The sequence below is a fragment of the Marmota marmota genome, unplaced genomic scaffold (genome assembly GCF_001458135.2).
Source record: "Marmota marmota marmota unplaced genomic scaffold, marMar, whole genome shotgun sequence".
Classification (NCBI taxonomy): Eukaryota; Metazoa; Chordata; class Mammalia; order Rodentia; family Sciuridae; genus Marmota; species Marmota marmota.
The window spans coordinates 4,271,451-4,295,199 of NW_026000206.1; the positions used below are offsets into that span (position 1 = coordinate 4,271,451).

The 23,749-nt window shown below is 51.2% G+C and overlaps 1 protein-coding gene across 13 annotated transcripts in view; it reads right to left on the reverse strand.

Annotated features, from left to right (window-relative positions):
• Positions 1–23,749, reverse strand: part of Fgfr2 (fibroblast growth factor receptor 2) — a 95,702-nt gene that overhangs the window by 58,724 nt on the left and 13,229 nt on the right. For 5 of the 13 annotated variants that reach the window (XM_015498331.2, XM_015498330.2, XM_015498328.2 and 2 more), the window contains exons 3-5: positions 15,732–15,998; positions 14,628–14,705; positions 3,258–3,427 (exon numbers count right to left, since the gene is read on the reverse strand). In XM_015498331.2, the coding sequence (XP_015353817.1) occupies positions 3,258–3,427; positions 14,628–14,705; positions 15,732–15,998 (515 nt within the window). The remainder of the gene's footprint in view (positions 1–3,257; positions 3,428–14,627; positions 14,706–15,731; positions 15,999–23,749) is intronic. The other 8 variants (XM_015498334.2, XM_015498335.2, XM_015498333.2 and 5 more) reach the window with 2 other exon arrangements.

Here is a 23,749-nt window from a genome sequence, read left to right on the forward strand (position 1 = left end):
AATCACAGAAATAACAAATGTTTGTTTGTGGGCACTTTCGGGTCTTTGTTTTCTGGGAAAAACAAACGCGGTGGAAGACTTAAGCCTCAGCTTGTTCATTAAGTGGCTAAAAGGCAGGAGCAGGGGGGGACGTCAGGCCCTCCCCCCAGCAAGGCCTCTCCTCTGGAGGAAGCCCCAGGGAAGACTGGGCTCCAGAAGGACGGGCTCCCGCAGGGCAAAGACCCCGGGGACGAAGAAAATACCAGGGGTGAACTCCACACTGGGGCCCACCCACCCCAAATGCTGTCCTGCTCAGGCCCTGACGAGGACCATGAGCCTGAAGCTGACCAGAGCCAGGCAGGCAGCTGGACAGGCCAGGGCGGCCCAGCTCCAGGTGGGCATCAGCCAGGGACCTCCCTGACTCCATGACCTGGGGACCTGGGGACCTAGGGACCTAGGGACCTAGGGACCTGGGGACCTGGGGACCTGGGGACCTGGGAACCTGGGGCTGATGTCACATATCCCTTGGCAAGGATCACTTCAGGTACAGACTTCACCAGGGGATGAGCATTCTCCCCTCCCTTCCCAGGTCCTAGAAGGGCCTCTGGAATTCTGAGTTTCCGGTGTCCCCAAAATGAAAGTCCAGTGCCATCACTGTTGTGCAAACCAATCATCTGCCTTAGTCAGACTCAGCTCCCAGGCCACCCCATCCCTCGGCCACGGCCAGAGAAAAGTCCAGAGGGCAAGAAGCAGGCCCTCGCTGCCTCCAGCCAGGACTCCATGTTCCAAAGACTCCTCTCTCTCGCTTTGTTTTCTCAAAAGCAAAATATACTCTAGACTTTCGTCCCACCTACTCAGATTCCATTTCTCTTTCCCTCCAGAAAAGGGTCAAACGTGGACCAACAGAGAAGCCGTGGCCTCACATGTCCCCACCGGCCAGAGACACTCCGGAGGGCTCCAGGTTTTGCTTTGAGAACGCAGGCGCTCTTCACTGAGAAGAAGGTTGTCATAAATAATCAAAGCTGAGTTGCACCTGTTAAAAATCAAGCAGCATTTCCTCATTAAGCCCCTAGTCTCCCAGCGTATTCGTAATCACTGATTCAGATCTGCCAAAAGCTCCTCACCCATAATGATGATGTGGGTCCCGTTTATTTTGAGACCAGGCATCTCTGGAGGCTCCTGGGCTCTCTTTGTGCTTATTTACAAGTCTGTCTCAATTGACAGAATTAGTTAGACACTGGGATTCTGACCACCATTCTGATGCTTAAATTATATTTAAATAAATGGTTGGAACTGCACCAATTATGTGAGTCTCAGCGAGCGCTTGGTGGTTAAGACAATCCCAGGGGCCACAATTTAATGGTTTAACTCTTCCTTTCTAAGCAGTACTGCCTAATGAAATCTTCGTCTACTTGTTATTAAAGAATTTTTTTTAAAGGGCCAATGTCCCAGACTCATGGTAGCTGATCTAAGGACTGAATTCAGAATGTAAGGACAAATCTCGCCACCGCCTCCCGCCTTCACCAAGCAGGAGTCGTGGCAGACGATGACAGCATTTCAACATCCAGGGGCTTCAAAGGCTAACACCACCCACCATCTACCTGCCTTCCACCCGTTTCACCCTAAACTGTTCCCTACCTGCTCACAGAGATGGACTCGGGCTTTTCCCATTTTCCTCTGGGTTTTGGCTTCTAGGTGTCAATTTTTAAATGTTAAAACAAAAAGGCAAAAACTTTTGCACAATCAAATAATCCTTTAAAGATGAAATCCTGTGGATGGCATTTCAGAAAAGGACTCCCAGGCACTTTTAGGAAGGGGCTTTCGTAACCACGGCAGTGATGGAACAGGGGCTCGCATGCCATCAAGTGATGTTGAACAGGAGGGAGAGACGGTCCTACACGTCCCTCCACTGCCACCCAGGCGCACATTTCTCACAGGGAGCCCAGTGGTCCCCACCACTCCAGGCGGTGGAGTGCTGGGATGCCACTTCCACGATGAGGTGACCAAAAGCCACGACTTCTGTGTTCCTCCACTCTGGCTCCTCGTCTGCTCACCCTGAGGACAGCACAGCAGCTGCCCTACAAAGAGGCCCAGGTGGCAAGGAGCTCTGGGCTGCCAACTTCTTGCAGGAAGCACATCTGACAACAGCCACATGGCAGACCCTTCCCAGGTGAGCCTTCAGGTGAGACCCCACCCTACGTGGGACCCGGCGTTCCGTGCTGGGAGGCACCAAGAGACAGAAGAACCCACCAGGCTGCACCTAGATTCCTGACCCTGGCAACTGAGATAACACTATTTAAAGTCCCTGTGTCCCGGGGTAATTTGTTACACAGCAACAGGTGACTAACGTGCCCACTCACATTCCAAAGGCACAAAGAATTTCATGATAAGGGTTCCTCGAGTCCTGCGTCTCGAAGTTCTGCTTCCATACCAGATAGAGATTCCATCGCTCTCCTTATGAGACACCCTTCCTTCCAACACAGCCCAAAACTCCTGCTGGATCTCCTTCATTCTTATCCTCCCAAGAGCGGCCACCACGGCTCCTTGCCTGTCCACTGGACACAGCATGCTCTCAGGTCGTGGACCTCATCAGCATGGTCCCACCGCCAGCTCTCTCGTCTGCCTCCCTGCTGGACCAGGGACTCTCTGAGCTGCAGCCACATCCTGGCCCCTGTAGCTTCCCCAGTGCCTAGGACAGTGTCTCACGCAGAGGTGCTCAACCAACCTTGGCTGGACAGATGAACCAGGACCTGGAGGAGCCTTTGCAGGCATCTGCAGGGCAAGGTCAGCCTTACCCCCGCTCCCTCCCATGAGCAATGATGTCAAATGTCAGGGCATCCTAGGATCCTCCAGAGGACAGAGGACAGAGGCCCGCCTGTCATCTTCCAGAGCCGTTAGTGAACCATTTTTCATGTCCTGGCCTCTAGCCCGTTCCTATTAATGCAATCCTGCTCGCACAGGGCAACTCTACTTGAGACTTCTCAAATTCTGCGCCAGTTTAAGTTTTACAGACCATAAAGCATATAGAAAACAGACACTCAACTTTCGACCCTTTAGTCATTAAATTCTCCTCATATAAAAGAACAATGCAAATGGGGATTGTACTTTAAAATAACAGGCAAGTCCCGGGCAGTTTTTTTTAGATATCAAACACTGACACGATCCATTATGATAATCGCTGTTTGGTTTTTTTTTTGTTTTTTTTTAAATGTTCCTTCTAGTTCTTGCTAACTTTGGAGGGGTTTAAAAAATACACACTTAAGAAAGCTCAATCCTACCTTGTAGCCTCCAATGCGATGTTCCTGCTTAAACTCCTTCCCGTTCTTCAGCCACCTCATGGTGGGTGTTGGGCTCCCCCCAGCTGGACAGCGGAACTTGACCGTGTTGGCCGCGGGGACTGCGTGCAGTCTCTTCTCCATCTTCTCCGTGTTGGTCCAGTAGGGTGCCCCTGATTGGAAAGACAGTGTTACAATGCACATAGAAGGACAGCTTCATCTCCACCAGCCAACTCCAAACAGGTAAGAGCAATTCATCTTAGACGACAAGGATCTGATTTTTTTTTTTTTAATCTTTGAATAATATTTACATTAGGAAAATATTTTCAGCACTCAAATCCAGCTGGCCTAGCAGAAGGTCCCGGGAGGGACTGCTTATTGGTTTATGTCTATTAACGAGGGGAAAAAAAAAAAAGCATTTGAGGCACCTTCTCTCTCTCATGCTTGGTGCCAGAAAATAATTTCACATCAAGTCATATTTTTAAATGCTACTTTATAGTCATGGTAACAACGCACGCAGTAACAACAGCACAGTCCTCCAAAAATATATCATTTTGGATCCTCACACCTTTTAAATGGCTACATACACACAATGGTAAAAGCTAGCTGTCCTCGAAAGCCCCAGAAACTTATCCAATAGAGCTGAACTTTAAAGGGTGATTGATATTATAAATTCCCATCCTATTGTGAGGAACTAATCTAAACAGGCATCATTAACGTCCCAGCTTTATCCGACAAAATACCTTATCACAAAACATATTTTAATAAAAAGGTTTTTTCCCTCTCCAATGGTGGTTCTGAACACCAGAATCCTACCAGCACACCTAAGCAGATAACTTGACAGGAGGCCACCAATAAATGTTATGGAAAGCTGTGCCCTCTGAGTGGCCCTCACAGCCATAAATACGAGTAATTTTTTTAAACCCAAGAAAGGAGGTAAGTTTTCCAATTGCCATACATTTTATAAAAAGCCACGGCATCAATCCAGGATAAGCTATACATTTTCTAAGCTGGCTAATAATGGCGAGGGATCATGGTTGACAGAAGGCTTCTCGTTTGTCAAGCAGCGTATCTCTAAGAGTTTACATGTGTGATACCTTAACCCTCAGCAATCCAAGGGAACGGCTCTACAGTATTCCCTGTGCACAGGTGGGCAAACCGAGGCACTGAGCTGTTAAGTCATCTGCCAAAAGCCAGGAGGCTCAGAAAAGGTGTGGGCCAGAATTTGAACACAAGCAGTCTGACGCCAGAGCCCACGGCTTTTGGCTGTGTTCTTTACTGCTTCCCCAGGGGTTAGAATCCATGTCTTCAACCACTGTGATATTTAAGACTGGCGTCCAGGGCAACTGGCCTGGCCTAAAGGCACACTCCTTCCTTTATTATCTTCCAGAACCTCCACTGAAATGTTGGACAGCAACTGAACTTTTCACACACGTTTCTGTCTTAGTAAACTGGTAACCTAAATCCATGCCCTTAAAGGGTCCATCAACAGGGCCTAGAATGTTCTCGAAGGACGATTCATAACTGTGCTGTTTTCTGATGAGGGTTCACCTGAGCAACAGCACCCACATTCCACAAGCCAGAGACAAAATGGCCCCAGGGAGGGCCTGGGTCCTGCCCGTACCTGGCAGTCTGCACTGCTCTACAGTGGCACGGCATGCCCCCACAGTAGCAATCACATAACTGAGCACCCAGACTCCCATGTCACAACTCGGAACTGGAATGGCTGCATCCATGTATCCACCGCTCTTTGCCTCCCTTGCTCTTGAGAGGACTATGGAAGGTGGGGCCCAGACTCCTCACCAAGGCCACGCTGTGCCTTCGTATCCTCTGGCACACTGAAGTGCCGAGGTCAGTTGGATTTAGGTGGCGAGACAGTACAGAGAGGGCAGAACCGTCCGGTGGGTCATCTTGCAGAACAGAGGCAGCGGGGAGGTCAGATGAGGGAGGCAAGAGATGGGCACGTTCTTTCCCTGGACCCCAACTGCATTTGGAACGAGCAGGCATCCCTGGCAGCCAGTGGGCTGGGTGTCCGGTGCCCATGAGCACACGTATTCTTGTGAGAGTTCACGGGGCTCCTGGATCCCCATTTATTACAAGACCCCTGGGGCCAGGCATACACTGAAACAATTTCAATAATCTTTCATTTTCAAAGCTTCTACTTAGAAAAACCCATCCACAGCCACTGAAAAGAAACCTTTGAGAGCACAAAACAAATAAAGAGCTTTGTTGCTGCACAAAGACTTTTACAAATCTGACCTAAATGAAAAGCACACCTCATGCTGTCAGGTGTCTGAACTCACGTCATTTGTTTAAGTAAACACAATGGCCTATTCACGCGAATTAGCTAAATATTAATGTAGTAACTCTTTCAGAGAGCATCAATTACTGCTGAGCTTATCCCTTGGAATGTCTTTTTTTTCTTCTCTACATAAAAGAAATCAGCAGATATGTGCTCACATACCATTAGGCATGATTTTTATGTTCCCTAAAAGGTCAAAAAGTGGGATTTGGCTTAAGGATGGTGGAATGTTGATCTTTTCCACTCTTGCTGAGCTAAGCCACCAGAGAGGCTGTACCCAGCACAGGAGAGCCCCTGACCACGCGGCCATGCAGACTGACCTGCCCCTCCACCTCCCGCCCTCCACTGGGGCCTTTGTCTTGGTGCCTAAGGAATGACTGCAGGTTAGGGGGAAAGAATTTTGCTGGAATTTCTGGCAGGTAGCCACTTCCCTGGGGTGAAATTTAAATCATCAAAACTATACCTTTAAAATCTGCTCGTGCAAAACAGACGCCCAGCCATGCATCAGGGTGTGGGCACCCGCTTCTCTGCGTCTGAGGCCCATGGTGGGTGGGGCACCATGAAATCCAATCACTGTAAGCAGGAACAGATCCCCTTCATGGCTACGGCTCCACGCTGAGATTTCACAACGCTCCCTCAAGAACTGCAAGTCGTGACTCCACAGAAAGGCCCACGAGCCATGTTGTGCAAGGTGGCCTGGGTGTCCCGAGTGGCTGCCTCAAGCCCCTGCTGTTCACCTGACCAGCCTCGCTCTGGGGCCTGCTGACATCACACAGGCACAAGAGGCCCTGGAGGGAGGCTGAGTTCCTGAATTTCTTAAAAATGAGCCTGATGCTGGGAGGAAGGAACTGCTTTACAGGGCTGGGCTGTAGGTCAGGGGTAGAGCATCCGCCCAGCGCACGGGGACCACGGATTCAGTCCCAGCACCAAAAAAATGATAATCACAGTGGCTCTTGCTGAAATAAACTAGCTTAAAGAAAATAGCAACACTGTAAGGACAGCCATACAGCATTCCCTTTAGCCTTGGTCCCCACAGCCTCTTCTCTCCTCAGTATTTCCGTCCATTTCTGCAGTCTAAGCAAATGCCAAAGAACCACGAGGCAGCTGCAGGGATGCAGCCGGGCACCAGGGACAGGCCAAAACCCAAAAGGCTGGACTCGAACAGCTTCACCAGCTTCATCTGGAGAAGGAATTGGCACAACCAGTTAAAAGAGTCAAAGGCAGAGACATCCTTGTACACAGCGGGTGACCGACTATCAACAACCTGCTTAAAATGAACCCACAAGCCAAGGGCACCTTGGCTGAGTTCAAGTACGTGAGTATCTAGCGTCCATACCTCACCGGGCAGAACCCTGGGGGTGGACAAAGATGGGTTTCAAGTCATGAATTGTGGGGGAGCTGCAGCAAGACCACCAAAGGCACTCGACCTGAACTCCACCAGCCACCTGTAAGGATACCACTTGGCCTCGCCCATGGGCATGGCCCCTTCAGCACTGACCCCCTCGTACCTTCTGATGTCACATGTGGCAGAAGAGCAATGCTCTTAGTCACTGAATCCTAATGATGAGCAAATTAAAAGAACAATAAAGACCCAGCCACAAGGAACAAATAAAATCCCATCTTCAAGGGATAGCAGGCCACTCGTTACCGTTTGCCACACTGTGAGAGATCATGTCGAGTGGAATTTCACTTTCCCACAACAGAAGTGTCTTAGGATTGGGTGGTTGAAAAGGGACTCATAACCCCACAGAAACTCCCCCTCAACACAGCCCTGCCGTATGTCCCCACCCCGTGGTGAAGTGCATCTTTGCCTGGGCCACCGTGCGCTTCGGCACCAGGTGTCTCTCGTGTGTGTGCTGAGTAACGAGGGCGGAGGCCTGAATGCATCCTCCACCTGCAGAGTGGGCTCTCAGAGCTGAAGGACGGGTGAACCGTGGCCTGACAGGCAGACAAAGACTGTTCCAAGGTTTAGCTCTAGAATTAGGAGTTGCTCTGATGGGGCCCCTGCCAGATCTAACATTCTTCCCAAGCGTGCTAGGCAGATACTGATTCTGTCAATAAATGGGAGGATTAGAGGGGTCTTTTATTGACCCTGCAATTTAAACTTAATGAGAAACCATGGGCTACGGAGCCCATCCCCGCAAAAAACCTTTACATATCCCCAATACGGACACCTAAGGTTCATGGTCTGCTCTCTCCCCAGAACCAAAAAGAGAGCACAGCCCAAGGTTTTAAAGGAAAAACATGGAATCATATTACAGAGCTGTACCAAAAGAGGCCTCAGCGACCATCTGGCCTGATGGCTGATGTGATCAGTGTCACCCAGAAAGGTTAAGTGATATGATCAAGGTCACACAGCCAGAGGCCCCACTGAGGCTAGCCCCAAGTCTCTGGCTCCCTGAGCAGTGCTCTCTCAACCACTCCCGACTGCCCTGTGAACTCTCCCATAGTAATTAAGTCAAAAGTTCAAGATTTATGTGGGCCATGGACGCTGATGACTGCCAACTGTATTTTTATTGATGCAAAAATAAAAACACACACACATACACGCAGCCGGTTCCAGCTCCTAGATTAAGTCACAAACTCCCTAAAGCCCCAGTAAGGCCTCTGCCCTAAGTCTATAATTAGGGCTTTTAAAAATATCACTAATCAGGACATTTGAATGCTCTAACCCCTGTGAGGGGAAACGTCACCAGCCTTGAACCCGCCTGGGGTTCATCTGTTTTCAGTCTGATGTGAACTTAGAGAAAGCCAATCTAACAGACGGTGGGGGTGTGAGCTGAGGGGAAGGTCTGTGGCTTCATTTGAGAAATCTCAACCAGCTCAAGGCCAATCAGAAACACATTTAAAAAAAAAAAAAAAAAAAAAAAAAACCACAGACAAGTTACCCAAGTGAAATGAGTGGAGTCCACCAGGTGGCCAATCACCTGCGGGAAAACCCTCCAGCCTCTGCCTGTGTGTCTTGACCAGGGAGGTAGAGAAGCAAGTGGCCATCACTGTTAGCCTGAGATGAAATGCCCACGCCAACTTACTGACGAGCTTTCCATTACCAAGAATTTCCTAAAACAGCAGAGCGTGGTGGCGCATGCCTGTAATCCCAGCGGCTTGGGAGGCTGAGGCAGGAGGATCACAAGTTCAAAGCCAACCTCAGCAATGGTGAGATGCTAAGCAACTCAGTGAGACCCTGTCTTTAAATAAAATACAAAATAGGGCTGGGGATGTGGCTCAGTGGTCGAGTGCCCTGAATTCAATCCCTAGTACACTGCCCCCTGCCAAAAAAAAAAGAATTTTCAAAAACACAGGAGGCCTGAGGTCTCTGTTTCTTGGTTCCTCTCAACTCCTAGAAGTCAACACAACTAAGAAAGCTCCATTCACCAACCTAGAAATCATCCACCAAGTAAAATTCCCAATGAGAAAATGGCTCAGAACCATTACTGTGGGCAGATTCATCAATAAAAAGAGTTTGGAATCTCAGGCCAAATACTTTTGTTTTCCCCAGTGACTTAAAAAAAAAAAAAAAAAAAATCCCTTCTCTCTGACATGGAGTATGGGGCATCTGCTGGTCTCAACAGGAATGAAACCAAAATAGAAAATTACCTTGCCTCTCTCCATCTCCGGTCAATAGAAAGAACCCCTCCAGAGGGTAGAGTCTCAATGCAGCCATCTCGCATCTTGCCATCATGTCCCTCTGGCCAAACAATGGGTCTCAACTGTTGACAGTCATGACCTTCCCAGGAACTGAGTCTCAGGCTCTGAGAAACATTAATCACTTAAACCTAAGCTGGAGGTAATAAAAACCCCTTGAGCAAACCAGCATACACATTTACTTATCTGCTGCCAGGTAACCCATTAAGATCCCTAATACCTAGGGAAGGCAACGACTGGTTAAGTTATACTTTCCTATGCTAAGGCATAAATTCTGAACCTTTCAAAACCCTCAACCTGGATGCCTTTCAAAAACTAGCATTTGAAACTGTAACTTTCTGTCCAGAGAGAACGTGTTTCACTGATGGGCATGTATAGCTGCATTATTTCCTGGCAGCCGGCGTGTGATGATATCACAGGATTGCTCTGTTCGGGAAACATCTAGCACTGGCAAGGTGTGAGGTCATCAGCTAGTCAGCTGCTAAAATATGACCAAAGAATGCCCTTTGTATCTGTGAAGGGAGAACTAGACTTAAAGAGGGGTGAGGGTTAGACCCACTAAGTCAGCCCCTGCCGGGTTTTCCAAATCATGTACAATGGTATGTTAATAGAGGCTGTATTATTTAAAAGGGTCTTATGGCCAATACATTTGAAAAAGCCTGGGAAAAAACAAAACTAACAGATGCTTTACTGTAGAACCCCTTAGGGCGTGGATTATACTGTTGGACACTGTACATCTCCAAGAAAGGGTTACGGCATGCAACATTTCTAAAATTTCAAAACAACTCACTTGGCAGAGAATCATTTGGAACCAGGGTTCCAAGGTATGGTCTTTGAGAAACACTGGCTTATTTCCTTCATGTATGGAGCAGAACCTACACATCACTCTGTTTTTAATATGATCCATAAAAGATGTACATAAGGCCTGTAATTCCACAAAATATTCACTCAACCTCCAGGGAGGTTCTGCCCTCGAGAAGCCAGCAGTCTACTGGGAAAGGCAGGCTCAAGGTGTTAGGTCTTATCACACAAGATGCAATAAGGGGCTGGGGTTGGGGCTCAGCAGTAGAGCGCCCACCTAGCACGGGCAAGGCCCTGGGTTCGATCCTCAGCACCACATAAAAATTAATTAATTAATTAAAGGTATTGCATCCAGCTACAACTAAAAAGAAAAAAAAAAAGATGTAATAAAACAGAAAACAAGCCACTTGTTCTGCCTGTGTAAACACAAAGTCCCCCTCAGAGGAGCCCACTTTGGGACTGGATCAGAGCTGGGTTAAAAGTTAGGAGCAACCTGGATACTGCAGAACATTCCTATAAAAATCAAGCAACACCTTGGTCTTAATGGATACCAGTTTCATGTACAAAATTCAGCAATCCTGCCTTAATTTTTCTTTTCTTTTCTTTTTTTTTTTTCTTTTTCCAATGCCGGGACGGAGCCCAGGCCCTCACCTTGGTTGGGCTGTCATAGCTGGCTACCCCCGCCTGCACCTACCAGGCCTCTCCCAGGAGGCTACCTTTCCTTCTCACAGCTGAGCACCGACACTGGATGAGCACTAACGCACCCATCAATGTAGGCATCAAAACAGAATAACCCGCCCCACGTTTCTCAAGCTTGAAGACAGAGAACTAAACATGCAATGTCTTAATCCAGAAAGAGACAAAAATCTCCCCAGCAAAGCCCCAAAATGTCACTGTCAGCAGTCAGCAGAAGTTCATTTGTGAACTTCACTAGAGGAACATTCAAGCCACCCCACGTGGCATCTCCCAGGCAATCAGAGGGCACCGGGGAATCAATCTGGACACCCGGGTGTTTCCAGGTGGCTGGAAATGCTGAGAATTCTGCGCTTCTGCAATTTTCCCTATTAATCAGGTCAGGCATTTGACACTTGAGGTGGCAAAAAACTGTTTTAATGGCAACATCCCTTTCCCGCCTTGCCAATGACCCCGGCCACGGCATTCCTCTGTCCACACAGGCCACAGCTGCTTAATCTCGGCCGCCCCAGGCTGCACCTGTGAATCAGACCAGCCTAATCACACTAACAGATGGCAGAGGCCACGCAGCCAGCTAAGAGCTGCTATCACTTTAAATAGCGTCTAATGTTTCACAGGCACAAACAGAGGCCCTCGCGGGGGTAGCACCTCCAGGGACAGCTAAAACTCGCCCTTCACCACCACAGAGCGCCCATCTCAGGGCCAGAGTGGTGTCATTCGAGAGTCAATTACAAAAACCCCCGGGTGCAAGGTGAAAAAAGCCAGGCACATGCTCCCTCGCTGGCACCCACCGGACAGCTCTGTGCCTGGCCCTTCCCGGACCCTGGGCAGCTGGCTCGTGGTCACGGTGGAAACCCAGAGGTCTGCTGAGCCCTCAGAGGGAGGACGCATGCCCAGCCTGCTCTACCTGCTGTCGCACTCACTGCTTGCTTCACGTGGACTGTGGCGGCGAGCTATCTGGCAGGGCACCTGACCAGCAGGACCACACAGTTGGCAGGCAAGCCAGCCAAACCAAGCCGGGGGAATCTGATGTCCCAGTCGGCAGCAAAGGCGCCCACATGCAGTATCACTGCCGAGCTGCAGACAACTGCACGAACGTGCTCACTCCACCCCAGTGTGAGCCCGGGATGCCCACGGGCAACAGGCCTATGACCCACTCCAGCGCTGCCTTCTGCTCCTGAGTCAGGTTTTGCAGATCAATAAAAGGAGAAGTGCTCTCCACGGACTGCGACCCGCGGCACCAGCCAGGGCCACTCACAGCCCCTGACTCTTGGCCTCCAGCTCCAAACCAGAGCCAAGCAACTAAAGAGGCCAGTGGTATGCTGGGCTGTGTCAGTGTTTTTGTATTAAACCATGCCCCCGTAGAAGGCCAGTAGGAATCACAGCATATGACATTTTTACTCGCCTCATTACCCAGTTTCACAACAAAATGGCTCATGGCAAACTCTTGTCCAAGGCAGATCTGCACGTGCAAATCCTAAGCCAGTGGATCTCACAGTTCCATGTGCATCAGAATCACACCCAGCTTCTACTTCAGTGAGTCTGAGAAGGTGCCTGAGAATCTGCATTTCCAACAAGCCCCTCCACCCGCAGTGATACTGATGCTGTGGGCCCGGAACAGCACTTTGAGAACCACTGCCCTAAGCTTCCTCTTGCCTAAAAGTAAAAACTCTTATCAACCAAAACATTTCCCTTTTTCCCCAAGCAACTGGGGGACTCAGGGACAAATCCAAACCCTCACTTAAGTACCACATTTTTCCCAGGTGCCTAAGATCTATTGTTTCTTCTTCCTTTAAAAAGCCCTGGACTAAATAAGAGACTTTTCAACAAATGGTACTGGCCCACCTGAACATCCATCCACAGGCAAAATATCAGACTGAGACCTCATAAAACTTAATTTAAAATAGATCATGACTGTGATCTAAATGTAAAACGGGAAACTACAAAACTCCTAGGAGATAACACAGAGCTGACCTTGCTGGTGGCTTTCTAGATAGCAACACCCAGAGCACAACAATCCACAGAGAGCGGATAAGCTGTGCTTCATGCAAATTGAAGATTTTTGTGCTGTGAGAGCCGCTCAAAGGAATGAAAAGACAAGCCACAGACTGGGAGAAAATATTTGCAAAAATACACAGGACTGCTATCCAAAATATACAAAGAACTCTCAAAACTCAACAATAAGAAAACAAACAACCCAATTAAAAAACGAGCCAAAGGTCTTAGCAGGCACCTCACCAAAGAAGATGCAGGGATGGCAATTAAGCACCTACAAAAGGTGCTTCACATGGCTCATCCTGAGGGAATGCAAATAAGAACAACAGAGAGACCACAACCACCTCCTCGAAAGGCCAAAATCAGAACACAGACCGCATCAAAAGCTGGCGAGGATCTGGAAAGCAAGATGGCGCAGCCCCTCTGGAAGGTGTGCGGTGGCTTCCCACAAACCTGGGCGCACTCTTTCTGCATCATCTAACAATCGCAGCACCGGTGGCGATTACCTAGGAGAGCTATGAATGTGCATCTCCACAAAACCTGCCTCCAAGTTTGCAGCAGCTTTATTCCTAGGTGGAGGCCACCGAGCCACCCTAGGGCAGGTGAGTGGGTCAGTAACTGAGGCCCATCTGAACTACGGAACAGCATCAGCGCCAAAAAGAAAGGAGCAGTCAGGACATGGAGACGAGGAGGAAGCCCAAGCACACCGCTGGACGAAGAGGCCAAGCTGAAGTGTGCGTCCCCAACACAGGACATCCTGGAAAGGGCAGAGCCACAGGGACAGTACAAAGGCCAGGGTTGCCTGGTGGGCACAGCGGATTGCTCTGCATGACACCAATGGTGGACACGTGTGCTCGGACACTCGTCCTAACTCAGAGTGCACAAGACCAAGAGGGACCCTGAGGTGAACTACGGGCTTCGGGTGATGACGACAAAACTGCTCCTTAAAAAGTCAATTTTTCAAAAAAAACTAATTGTTTTATTATTTAGGCCCTGGTTAAATTAACTGACAAAATCGTCTGGAGACAGTGCAGTCTATACCACCCAAGCAAAGAACTCCAGGACCATCACTGTGGGACGCTCCAGCCGGGTCAACGCAGAACGCAACCGATGCTACCTAGTCTTTACAGGAGCACTGTGCAAATGTCAACTCATTCACGCCTCCTAACCACCTGGAAGGCATTATCATTGTTATTATTCCCATTTTACAGCCCAAGAAACTGAGGCGCAGGTGTTCAATGGGGAACTGAGATGCGGCAGGTAAAGCAGGACTCAGACCCAGGCTGTCCAGCCCCGAGAGGCCAGTCGCGTTCCTACCACCAAGTAAAAGGGGCCCTCCGGGGTCAGCGCTCAGTGTGAACTGCCTCAGAACAAGCAAACACCACCTGGCCCCTCTCCTGTCCCTGCCTACCACACGAGGCCCTCATCTGGGAAAGCCAGGGCTTCTCAGCTGTGGCGCACTCCGTGGCGCACTGACCAGATGGGTCTCTGCGGTCCCAGCAGCAAACCTGGCCCCGCCTGTGAGATGCCACTTGTGCCCCTCCCCCAGTGACAACCAGACATTGACAGAGGTCCCAGGGAGAGGGACAGGCAGTTACCCTTGGTCAAGAGTCACTGGGTGAAGCCAGGCACCGTGGATAGCCATGGAGATGACCAAGGCGGGTGTGGCCGGTCTCGGAACAGTGAGAAACGGAACGAGAAAAGAAAGCCACGAGAAAGGCAGCCGCTGTCTCCACAGAGTGGACAGACACAGAAGAAAGGACGAGCGGTGGTGAAGGGGGGACAGTGACACGGTTTATTCTCAGGTTTGAAAGTTAGGACAGCAGACACACTGGACAGCAAGAGCCGCAGGGCCCAGCGCGGACAAGGACACGGTGGCGGTGGGGGTCGGAGCTCCCAGCGCTCCTCTCTCGGGCCTCGGGGCAGCGGCTACTTACTCTTGTTGTTACTGCTCTCACTGACCAAGTCTTCAGAGGCGTCTGTGTCGTCCTCGTCATCTCCGGACGAGAGGGCATCTGTATGCAAGAGAACAGATCCAGGCCTGTGTTTCTGCCCAGCCAAGGGCCGCCATCACCGCCGCCAGCCCTGCACAGGGCTGAGCTCACCACCCAGGAACCACCAAGCCTGAGACCACGTTCGGTTGCTTTTAATGGTTTAAAGGGTCCCTCTGGAAGGACAGTGGGTCTCTGTTGGGATTCTCGACGCCTCCTGCTCCTGTGCTATTTAAACACACCGTCAGATTGGATCTACTGGAACTGGATTTTAAGCTTCTAACAACATTCGAGTCCCCAGCAGATTTACTGATTATGTTACAGCCAACGATTTCTTTCCTCCGCAAGAGAACTTTTCAGCATGTGGGGACCCCTTCCAGAAAGAAATGGGTCCCTAACAAAACGTGATCCCTGTGTGGCCCTTCTCGTCATTAGCATTCTGAGAGAGGAACTTTAAACTTCACAGAGAACTTCAACCTTGGCCCCAAAGGGGGCTTGTTCGGTTCCCCACCTTACATGGAAAGAAAGCTAAGAGGAACTCATATTTTAATAAAGGAACCAGAAATTTGGAGCTTCCGTAGTTCAGTCCAATCTTCAAAATGCCAAAGATGTTGGTGGCATAAAGAGAAACAAAATTTATTAACATTAAAAGTGTGCTGTCTTAAAATGTTGCCTTGCACACAAGATCTCGGTCATTCATAATGATGGGCCTCTCAGAGGACCAGGTCCTGCCATAAGAATTTCAAAAATGGGTCATCCGGGTGGGGTGGCATGCACCTATAGTCCCAGCTACTCAGGAGGCTGAGGCAGGAGGGTCACTTGAGCCCAGGAGTTCAAGACTAGCCTGAATAACACAGCAAGACCCTATCTCAAAAAGTAAACAAATAATTTTTAAAAAACTGATCAATAACAAACTCTGAAGCTGTGTGCCCCGCAGCCAGCCAACTAGCAGATGTCACTATGATTTCACTAGGCAAAAAAAAAAGTTAAAAAATCAACTTTAACCAGAAAACAGCCAGAGAAGAGGGCGCAGCCTGCAGGCCAACTCACCTGTGACATTCACCATGAAGTACCAAGTTTCACTGTCTACAGTCCTAGCGGCAGTACAAGCATAGAGGCCGGAGTCTCTAGGTGTGGCGCCTTTGACCTGCAAGTACTCCCCAATAAGCACTGTCCTATTGCTGGGCCCCAAGTGAACCCCATCCTTAGTCCAACTGATCACGGCGGCATCTTTCAACAGGCAGCGCAGCTCTAGCGCCTCCCCTGGCGCGGCCACGTACACTTCTGGTTGGGAGATTTGGTATTTGGTTGGTGGCTCTGCAGAAAGTGGGAGAGAGAGACAGAGACAGATGGGACAGAGCGGGAGGAGAGAACGTCCAACAAAGGTCAGTGAGGCCCTCCGTTCCAGGAGAAGCCGTTCCTGTTTGACAAATGGCCCCAGGAGGCGTCTATCTCTCCCCGCACCCCAAGAAGCCAGGAAGCAGCCCACACTCAAGGGTAGACTGAGGCAGACTGAGCCCCGAAACAGCAGCCAGAGGAAGTGCCCAGCAGAGCTGCCCCGCCTCCATTTCCTCATGGTGAAGGTCTTCAGAAGCAAACCAGAACCCAGCCAGGAAGGATGTGCCACAGGACCGTGCCGAAGCTGACCACCAACCTGAAGCCTGCTCCCCCTGGGAAAGCCCATTACCGTGGCACTTCCCGTGTGTAAGACAGTCGCTGGCTCTTACCAATGCGCTGATTCGACAGGACTATGTGCGTGCTCTCCCTCCTTCTTTTACTTATCTATTTATTTGTGCCACACTTGGCCTCTGGTTATAAAACCAAGTTCCTTAAAATGAAATGCCTCAAATTCAAGGGAAACCAACCGTCCCATGCAGAGATATCGGGCACAGAGCTATTGCTGGTCAGGAGTGTGCTGGGCTAGGCTGGGACATGCCCAGAGGCCTTGAGACAAAACTAAAAGAGCAGAATGTCCACGGCTGAGAGCGGGTCTGTGCTACACTGACCCTGGACGCCTCTTATTCCATGTCACATGGCCCAACCCCACCTGCCACCAACCCTACCCCACTCATCCAGGTCCTCAGCCTCCCGGCTTCTGTGCTTCTCTCTTCTTTGGGGATATCCCTTCCTCTCTCTCATCCCTGTTCAACCCGACTCTCCTTCAAGCCCAGATCAAGGGCCCTCTGCAGAAGCCCTGGATCAGTCACCTGGCCAGAGGGAAGTGGCCCTGCGCCCTCATTGTACACCTGCCGCCTTCTCAGCTCCTGGGATGTACATATTTCTTATGAGCACGTCCCGCCTCCCCGAGGACACACAAAGCTGCCAGAGAGGGGACCCAGGTCTTGTGGATCAGTGTGTCCTCCACTCATCCTAGGGCCTGTGGCATACACAAGGACAGCAGGACTGAGCATCATCACAGCCCCCAGAGACACAGGGCAAGATGGAACAGACCCAAGAGGATCCAACCCACATTAACTTCCCCAAAGGAGGAGGGAGGAAGCTGCTGGCCTCTAAGAACAGCCAAGGCCACCAGGGGCTGGCCACGAGGTCCATGAAGCGAGCTTTCATCCCCGCAGCGAGGGCTGTGAATGGCACACAGAGCCCCAGGCCTGGAAAACACAAAGCCTCCTTCCCAGCACTGGACGGCTCCAAAGCTGGGCAGCGTCACAAGGCAATTGTTTTGCCCAGAGTCCACTCAGGACAAATCTCCCACATGACTGAGATACAGTCAGTCCACGCCTTAGTCCTCACTCCCAAGAAGCATCTGATCCACGAACCGCGGCCACCACAACCAGCCAACCTGGGGACCCCGGCCTTCCATGGGGCCCCACCAAGAGGGGCCCAAATGTTTAACAGACTGGAACACAAGGGGTCCGGGGGACACAGTCAAAGACCCCGACATGGTGCAGAGAGAGCCCCACTGGCAGGCGGGCTTCCTTTCAAAGGCCTGTTTTCCTCACGCACAGCTACTTATTGAACACCCCCGGGGGGGCCACGTTTTGTTCTGGACTCTCCGGAAGCAACACAGGAACGTGCCCTTGTGGGGCTTCCACTGGGGTGGGGGTGACAGAGGGGAAACATAAATCTACAAAAGAATATAAAGTGTGCGAGGTGGCCTTCAGCAGGGGGAAAGAACACAGCAAGACAGCGGCCCACACAGAAGTGGCGGGTGAGGGCTCCATCCGTGGCAGGAACTGGCCAGCGGTGGTCCAGGGGCCAAGCCAGCCGCGGCTTGCTTTTGTAAACAGGGTGCCTGGGGCCCGGCCACGCTCACAGGCTCTGCACTGCCCGGGCGGCTTCTGTGGTGCAGGGCAGAGCCGAGTCCTCGCACGGAGAGACCCGTGGCCTGCAGGTTCAGCTCCTGTGAAGGGAGGCGATCAGAGAAGCTCCCCCAGGAGCGGCCACTTGGGCTGAGAAGCAAAGGACAAAGGGAAAGATGTTGGGAACTTGGTTGGAAGGTTCTCAGATGGGATCTTCCAGGACGGCAGGTCAGGAGGCAGCTGAACTGAGGCACTAACAGAAACGCTCAGAAGTCGGGACCCTGGGCAGAAAAGGGAGAGGAAGAGAACTATGGGACGGACGGCAGACCACCTGTCACTCCACTCCCTGGGCCAGGTGTGGCAGTGTGTGCCTGTACTCCCAGCTACAGCCACTCAGGAGGCTGAGGTAGGAGGACTGCAAGTAAGAGGCCAGCCTAAGTAACTTAGACCCTGCCTCAAAAAAATAGAAAAAGAATGTTCTGGGATTTGCTTTCCTCTGAGCCAGAAGGTGTCATCAAGGATTCCTGAGCAGGGAAGCAGCTGGGTCAAATCACAAAACTTCCCTCCTTGAAAGGAGAGGCGACAGACCCTCGTAGCCCGTCTGCTCTGTCCTGTCCCTCAGATAAGGGGAGGCCACGGGCCTATTCCATGTCATAGAATGCTCGCAGACGACATCAGAGGGAAGAAAGATAAGCACGGCATTTGCGATGACAGAAAAATCCCTCTCCTGAGAAAATACAATTATGATTTCTCAGCTTTTAAGATAGGAAACTCAGTTTTGAGAATCCCTTCCTTCACGTGAACTCAATGAACCACCAAGTCTTACTGAAACCAGGGGTGTCCCCATTACTGGAACAATGTCACCAAAACACATCCCCACCTGCCAGTTAAGCAAGGTCAGAGAATATTACTCAGCAATGAGAGAGAATAAAATCATGGCATTTGCAGGTAAATGGATGGAGTTAGAGAAGATAATGCAAAGTGAAGTTAGCCCATCCCAAATAACCAATGCTAAATTTTTCCTTGATAAAAGATAGGGAGAGGGGGCATGGGAGGAATAGACGAACTCTAGATAGGGCAGAGGGGTTGGAGGGGAAGGGAGGGGCCCTGGGGTTATAAATGATGGTGGAATGTGATGATCATTATTATCCCAAGTACATGTATGAAGAAACGAATTGGTGTGAATATACTTTGTGTACAACCAGAGACATGAAAAACTGTGCTCTATATGTGTAATAAGAACTGTAATGCATTCCACTGTCATATAATAAATAAAAAAAATAAAAACAAAACAAGGGACAGAGTCTTGTTCTGGGTTGGACACAAGATGATTGGTTCTGGGGTGCTACCCTGGGGGCAAAGAAGATGACACCCTAGGACTCTCCATCCAGCCACAGGCTCCCCAATGAAGAGCAGGGGTGCCCAAATATCCAGCCACTATTTGTGAGGCTCCAGGGAGGCTCCTCGTGTGGACCTGACCTTCCAACTATAACCCACAAAAGTGGATGACAGCACATCACGGTTACCCTCCAGAGACATTTGCCACGACTGGGAACACCAGTGTTCAAAGGACAGAGAACCTCTGGATTCTACATCAAGACACAAAGCGACTTCAGGCTGGGCTCCCATCTCTGTGGACAGTTAGGGTGTCTTCAGGTACCAAAAATGGATCTTATTTCCATTAAACCCAGGTCAAAACTGTCATCCATTTTCCAGTGACATCATGAACCACAAGCACAGTAAACTCTCTCTGCTGAACGCATCAGTAAGACAATGATGTTTATCCATAAAATCGAGCCGTGACAACTTTAAAGGCAAACTCAGAAGACACCCCTCCTCCTCCCTGAGCTAGGCAACAGGCCCTCCCACCTGGGGGGTCTGCAGTGTTTGCCACACCCCTGGGCGTCCCAGGCAGACTCCAGCACAGGCTAGAAGAAGAGAGGATACATGAAGAAAGGCACAGGAAGGGGACAGCAGGAGGGACAGGCTGAAGCTGTAAGGAGAGGGGAGGGCCAGAATGCCAACCAGTGACCCAGCTCGCGGGTCCCTGCCCAGGGACACACAGTAGAGACCACACAGCTGGCCCCGCTGAAGCAACCCTGTCCCTGTCCTGCCTTAAGGCCATTTGCTTTCTTGGGGCTTTGGCTTCTGTGTGTGAATGCTTCAGGTGGCCTCAGAGCCCACTCCCTCTAAGTAGCGTGCCCAAATCCCCTCATGCTGCTCTGGGAGGGGCCAACACAATCTGCTCATCTGCTGGGACCAGAAGTGCGTGCCTGCCACACCCCACCTGCCACCCCAACCTGGACTGCCCGCCACTAACGCGGGCCACTCCCTCCCTGACTCCGCCTCGCTGCACGGCCTGCTCTGTGAAATATGACAGTTGACACAGGGCAAGGAGCTCCCTGGGAAATCTAAACAGTGCCTTTTATAGCAATATTAACATTTCCTGGATTTGGTGTTTCTGATGCTGCAGCACACGGTTCACCTCTCCCAAGCCTCACAGCCTCACCTTGAGCCTCTGTCCTGCCAAAATGCAACACAGAGAAGGTTCCAGAAGCCACTCTGCTCACACCAAATGCTCTTCCAGGGGGTTCCACAGACAGAAGGCTTGTCCCCAACATAGTTTCCGTAATATAAACTGAAATTCAAAAAGGAGCAAGCAAGCAAGCTGGGATGAACCCTGGGCATTCTTTGTCATGTTACCTAAAACTGCTCAACAAACAAGGTGACAAGTTTACTTTCTGGGCGGGCTCGGCGCTCTGGCTTCCACCTGCTGCCAGCGCACGGGCACCAGGCACTGCTGCCCAGGAGCGGGGACTGGGTGGCCTTCTCCCCCAGCTTCCCACGCTGGAGAAGCTGGCAGCTGGTTCAGCTGGGGCGGCCTCAACAGGTAGGCTGCTCTGAGAGTCAGAAAGAGCGAGGGAAACGTCCCCAAGAGTCACCCACACGGGCCTGTGACTCCTGCCCTCCCCAAGAACTCCCTCAGTCCCGTGCTCCTCAAAAATTCCAATGGAAATTGGAGATAAGGGGTCTCCAAGCAGGGAGAGGGACACTGAGGCAGGGTCTGCATGACTCTCCCAGGCCCTCAGCAGATCCAGGGAGAGATCCTGACCTGTGGGTGAGACATCATACTGATGTCACCTGTGACAAGCTCTGTAGGTAAATGAAGGGGCGGGGCCTTGCTGCAGGTGAAGGCAGCCCCAGGAGGGGGAACCCTGCCCAAGCGGCTGCCCCTCCGCCCAGCTGAATCCTCCCCAGCCCAGCGGGAGGACATGCTGTGTGGACAGGGGAAGCTGCGTGGCCCCACCTCCCGTTGCCGGTCCAGCTACAGCCGCACCCAGACTGTCACTTCTCATCAAGCCTGCCCATGAACTTCTCCCCGGTGGTTTCTGAAGTGGCGCCCAAACGCCAACAGAAACAGATGGGAGCCCCGGCCTGCCTTGTCCAGCCATCCCAAGGGGACGCTCTGTGGGCTTAAACTTCTGGGGAAAGAAGAGCAGCCTGTGCCAACAGGACAACTAACCACACTCCACTGTCACCAAGAAGGCGGTTTCTGGGGCGTCCCCAGCATGGCGCCTTTTCAAGTGTCTACAGGATCCAGTTTCAAGGACACATAGGGTCCCGGGAACAGGCCCCTCCAAGGGCTCCTCCCTATGGGGTCATCCAGTCCCCGCGCATTCCCCACAAAGAGGAAGACAGGGAGGGGAGAGAAGTCCTTGAACATAGAGCTGTCGAGCAGGAGGAGGGAAAGGGGGCAGAGGAGGGGGCGAAGAGAGAAGAGGGGACAGAAGAAAGGGAGAAGGAGCTGATGGGTGGGGAGGGGGGGGCTAGCGGGCGTGGCGGCTGTCCTGTCATGTCCTGTTGGGGCTAAACCCATCCGCACCTCCAGGCAGGGCTCAGGCCCACGAGCCCTGTCCCCGGGGACATCTGCAGCAAAAATAGTAAGGCCTTGGGCTCCTGGTGCCCTCCCAGACGTTCTGTCACCTGGTACAAGACAAACGCGACGCTGAGGGACTGCCAGAATCGACAGCAACACACGGGATCAAGCTGTAAAAGTCACTGCAAAAAGTCACAGCACATGCAGGTGGGGGCAGAGGTCCCCCATCCAGTTGGCCTGCACCAGGTCCCTGGCCCCAGGCCATGCCAGGGTCCTAGTGAGACGCTTCAGCTGGACGACGCCCAGTTCTCTGTCCACAGGATCAGAAACCCCCTCGCGCGGCACAACTGGAATATTTCCACAACTGTGAAATGAGGGAATCCAAACAGACAAACAGACACCTGGCATGGGCAGCCTGGTTTTTTAGAAACCCAGAGCTGTTTAGCAAGATCTGGGGCTTTGGAAGAGCCCAGCTCGACTCTTCCACGGCAAGGTCTTGGTGAAGCTCGCACAGAACTAAGGCAGTGGGGTCCCCTCGATGGCATCCTGCAGCAAGGACTCTACACAGACACGGAGTCAGGGCCCACGCAGCTCCTTCAGCTCAGACGCCTTAGACCCCCCCTTCACAAGAGCCAACGTCAAACACAGGCCTCACAAGGCAGAGGTGCTACTTGTCCTTTAACAGGGGGTGAGGGGACATACACTCTGCCCAGTATAAAGACGAAAGTTCTCACCCATGGGGCCGGGGATGTGGCTCAGTGCTAAAGCACTGGCCTAGCATGTGGGGGGCCCTGAGTTCAATCAAAGAAAGAAAAAAAAGTTCTCATCCTCACGAAATCCTGCCAGCACAAAGTTGGGGACAAAAAGCCAAAGCAGTGAAAAGGTGTCCAGGAAAGGGCTGCAGGCCTTTCTCTCTCTTCCCAGCCAACTGTCTAGCGTCCTATAGCCCTGCATGGGGCTGAAATGTCACGTGTCAGAACTCAACGTGCTGCATCCCAGGAACCAGGTACCGTCACCACTGCTAATCGCTACCTCTGGGGCAGCAGCCTGACAGCTCCAGAAACTCTGGCCTGGCTCCCCCACCACATGACCAGATGGAGCATAACTAATGTCTCCAATATGGTGACCATTAAGCCGTATTTCTAGGCACACCCTTCACACAATTTAGGCCCCTCTACAAGAGGCAGGGTGGACAGCTCTCTACATTTGAATGACATCATACTGATGCCCATGAGAAAATAAAAATGTAGAAAGAGCAGAGGCCTAGGAATGTACTCATTGAGGAACGGGTCACCCTGGTCACCCAACACTGGGACTCAAAGTGGAATTGAATGGAATCACTCAAAGTGGAATCAGAAAAAACATCCTGATTTTGTCAGCATCCCCTTCTCTCCCAATTTCACCAGCTCATGACAATGTTTTCTAAAAGGGATAGAGGCACACAGGGACAGTCCCCCTCACCCCGTCACAAACTCACCCCGTCACAATACCTGCATTCAACTCTTATACTCACAAGAGCAAATTGCCCACTGGACCATCAAGATGTGCAAATCAAATCCGCTCCACAGGCATAAAATGCCTGGATGTTGGCGGCTTTGCTTGGGCAAGAATTACAAAATTGAGCCTTTGTTCAAAAAGCATGTCCCAAAGAGAGAAGCCATCAGGTCCTATAGCACCCAGGAAGTAGAAACCTGCACTACAAGTTATATGTAAGTGCTCCGCACTCCCTGCTCGGGGTTACAATGGGGAGTCTGTCACAGCCGCCCTGCCCACTGGTCCGGGGCCTCCTGCCTCCTGAAATGCACTCGCAGAGAAAGCTGGTGCTTCCCACGCTCTGCAGGGGTTCTGGGGACACGCTGTTCTGGAAGACCTCGTCACCAAAAGCTAGCCCTGAAGACCAAAGGCCCCAGAACCCCGCTTGTCCAGCAGCA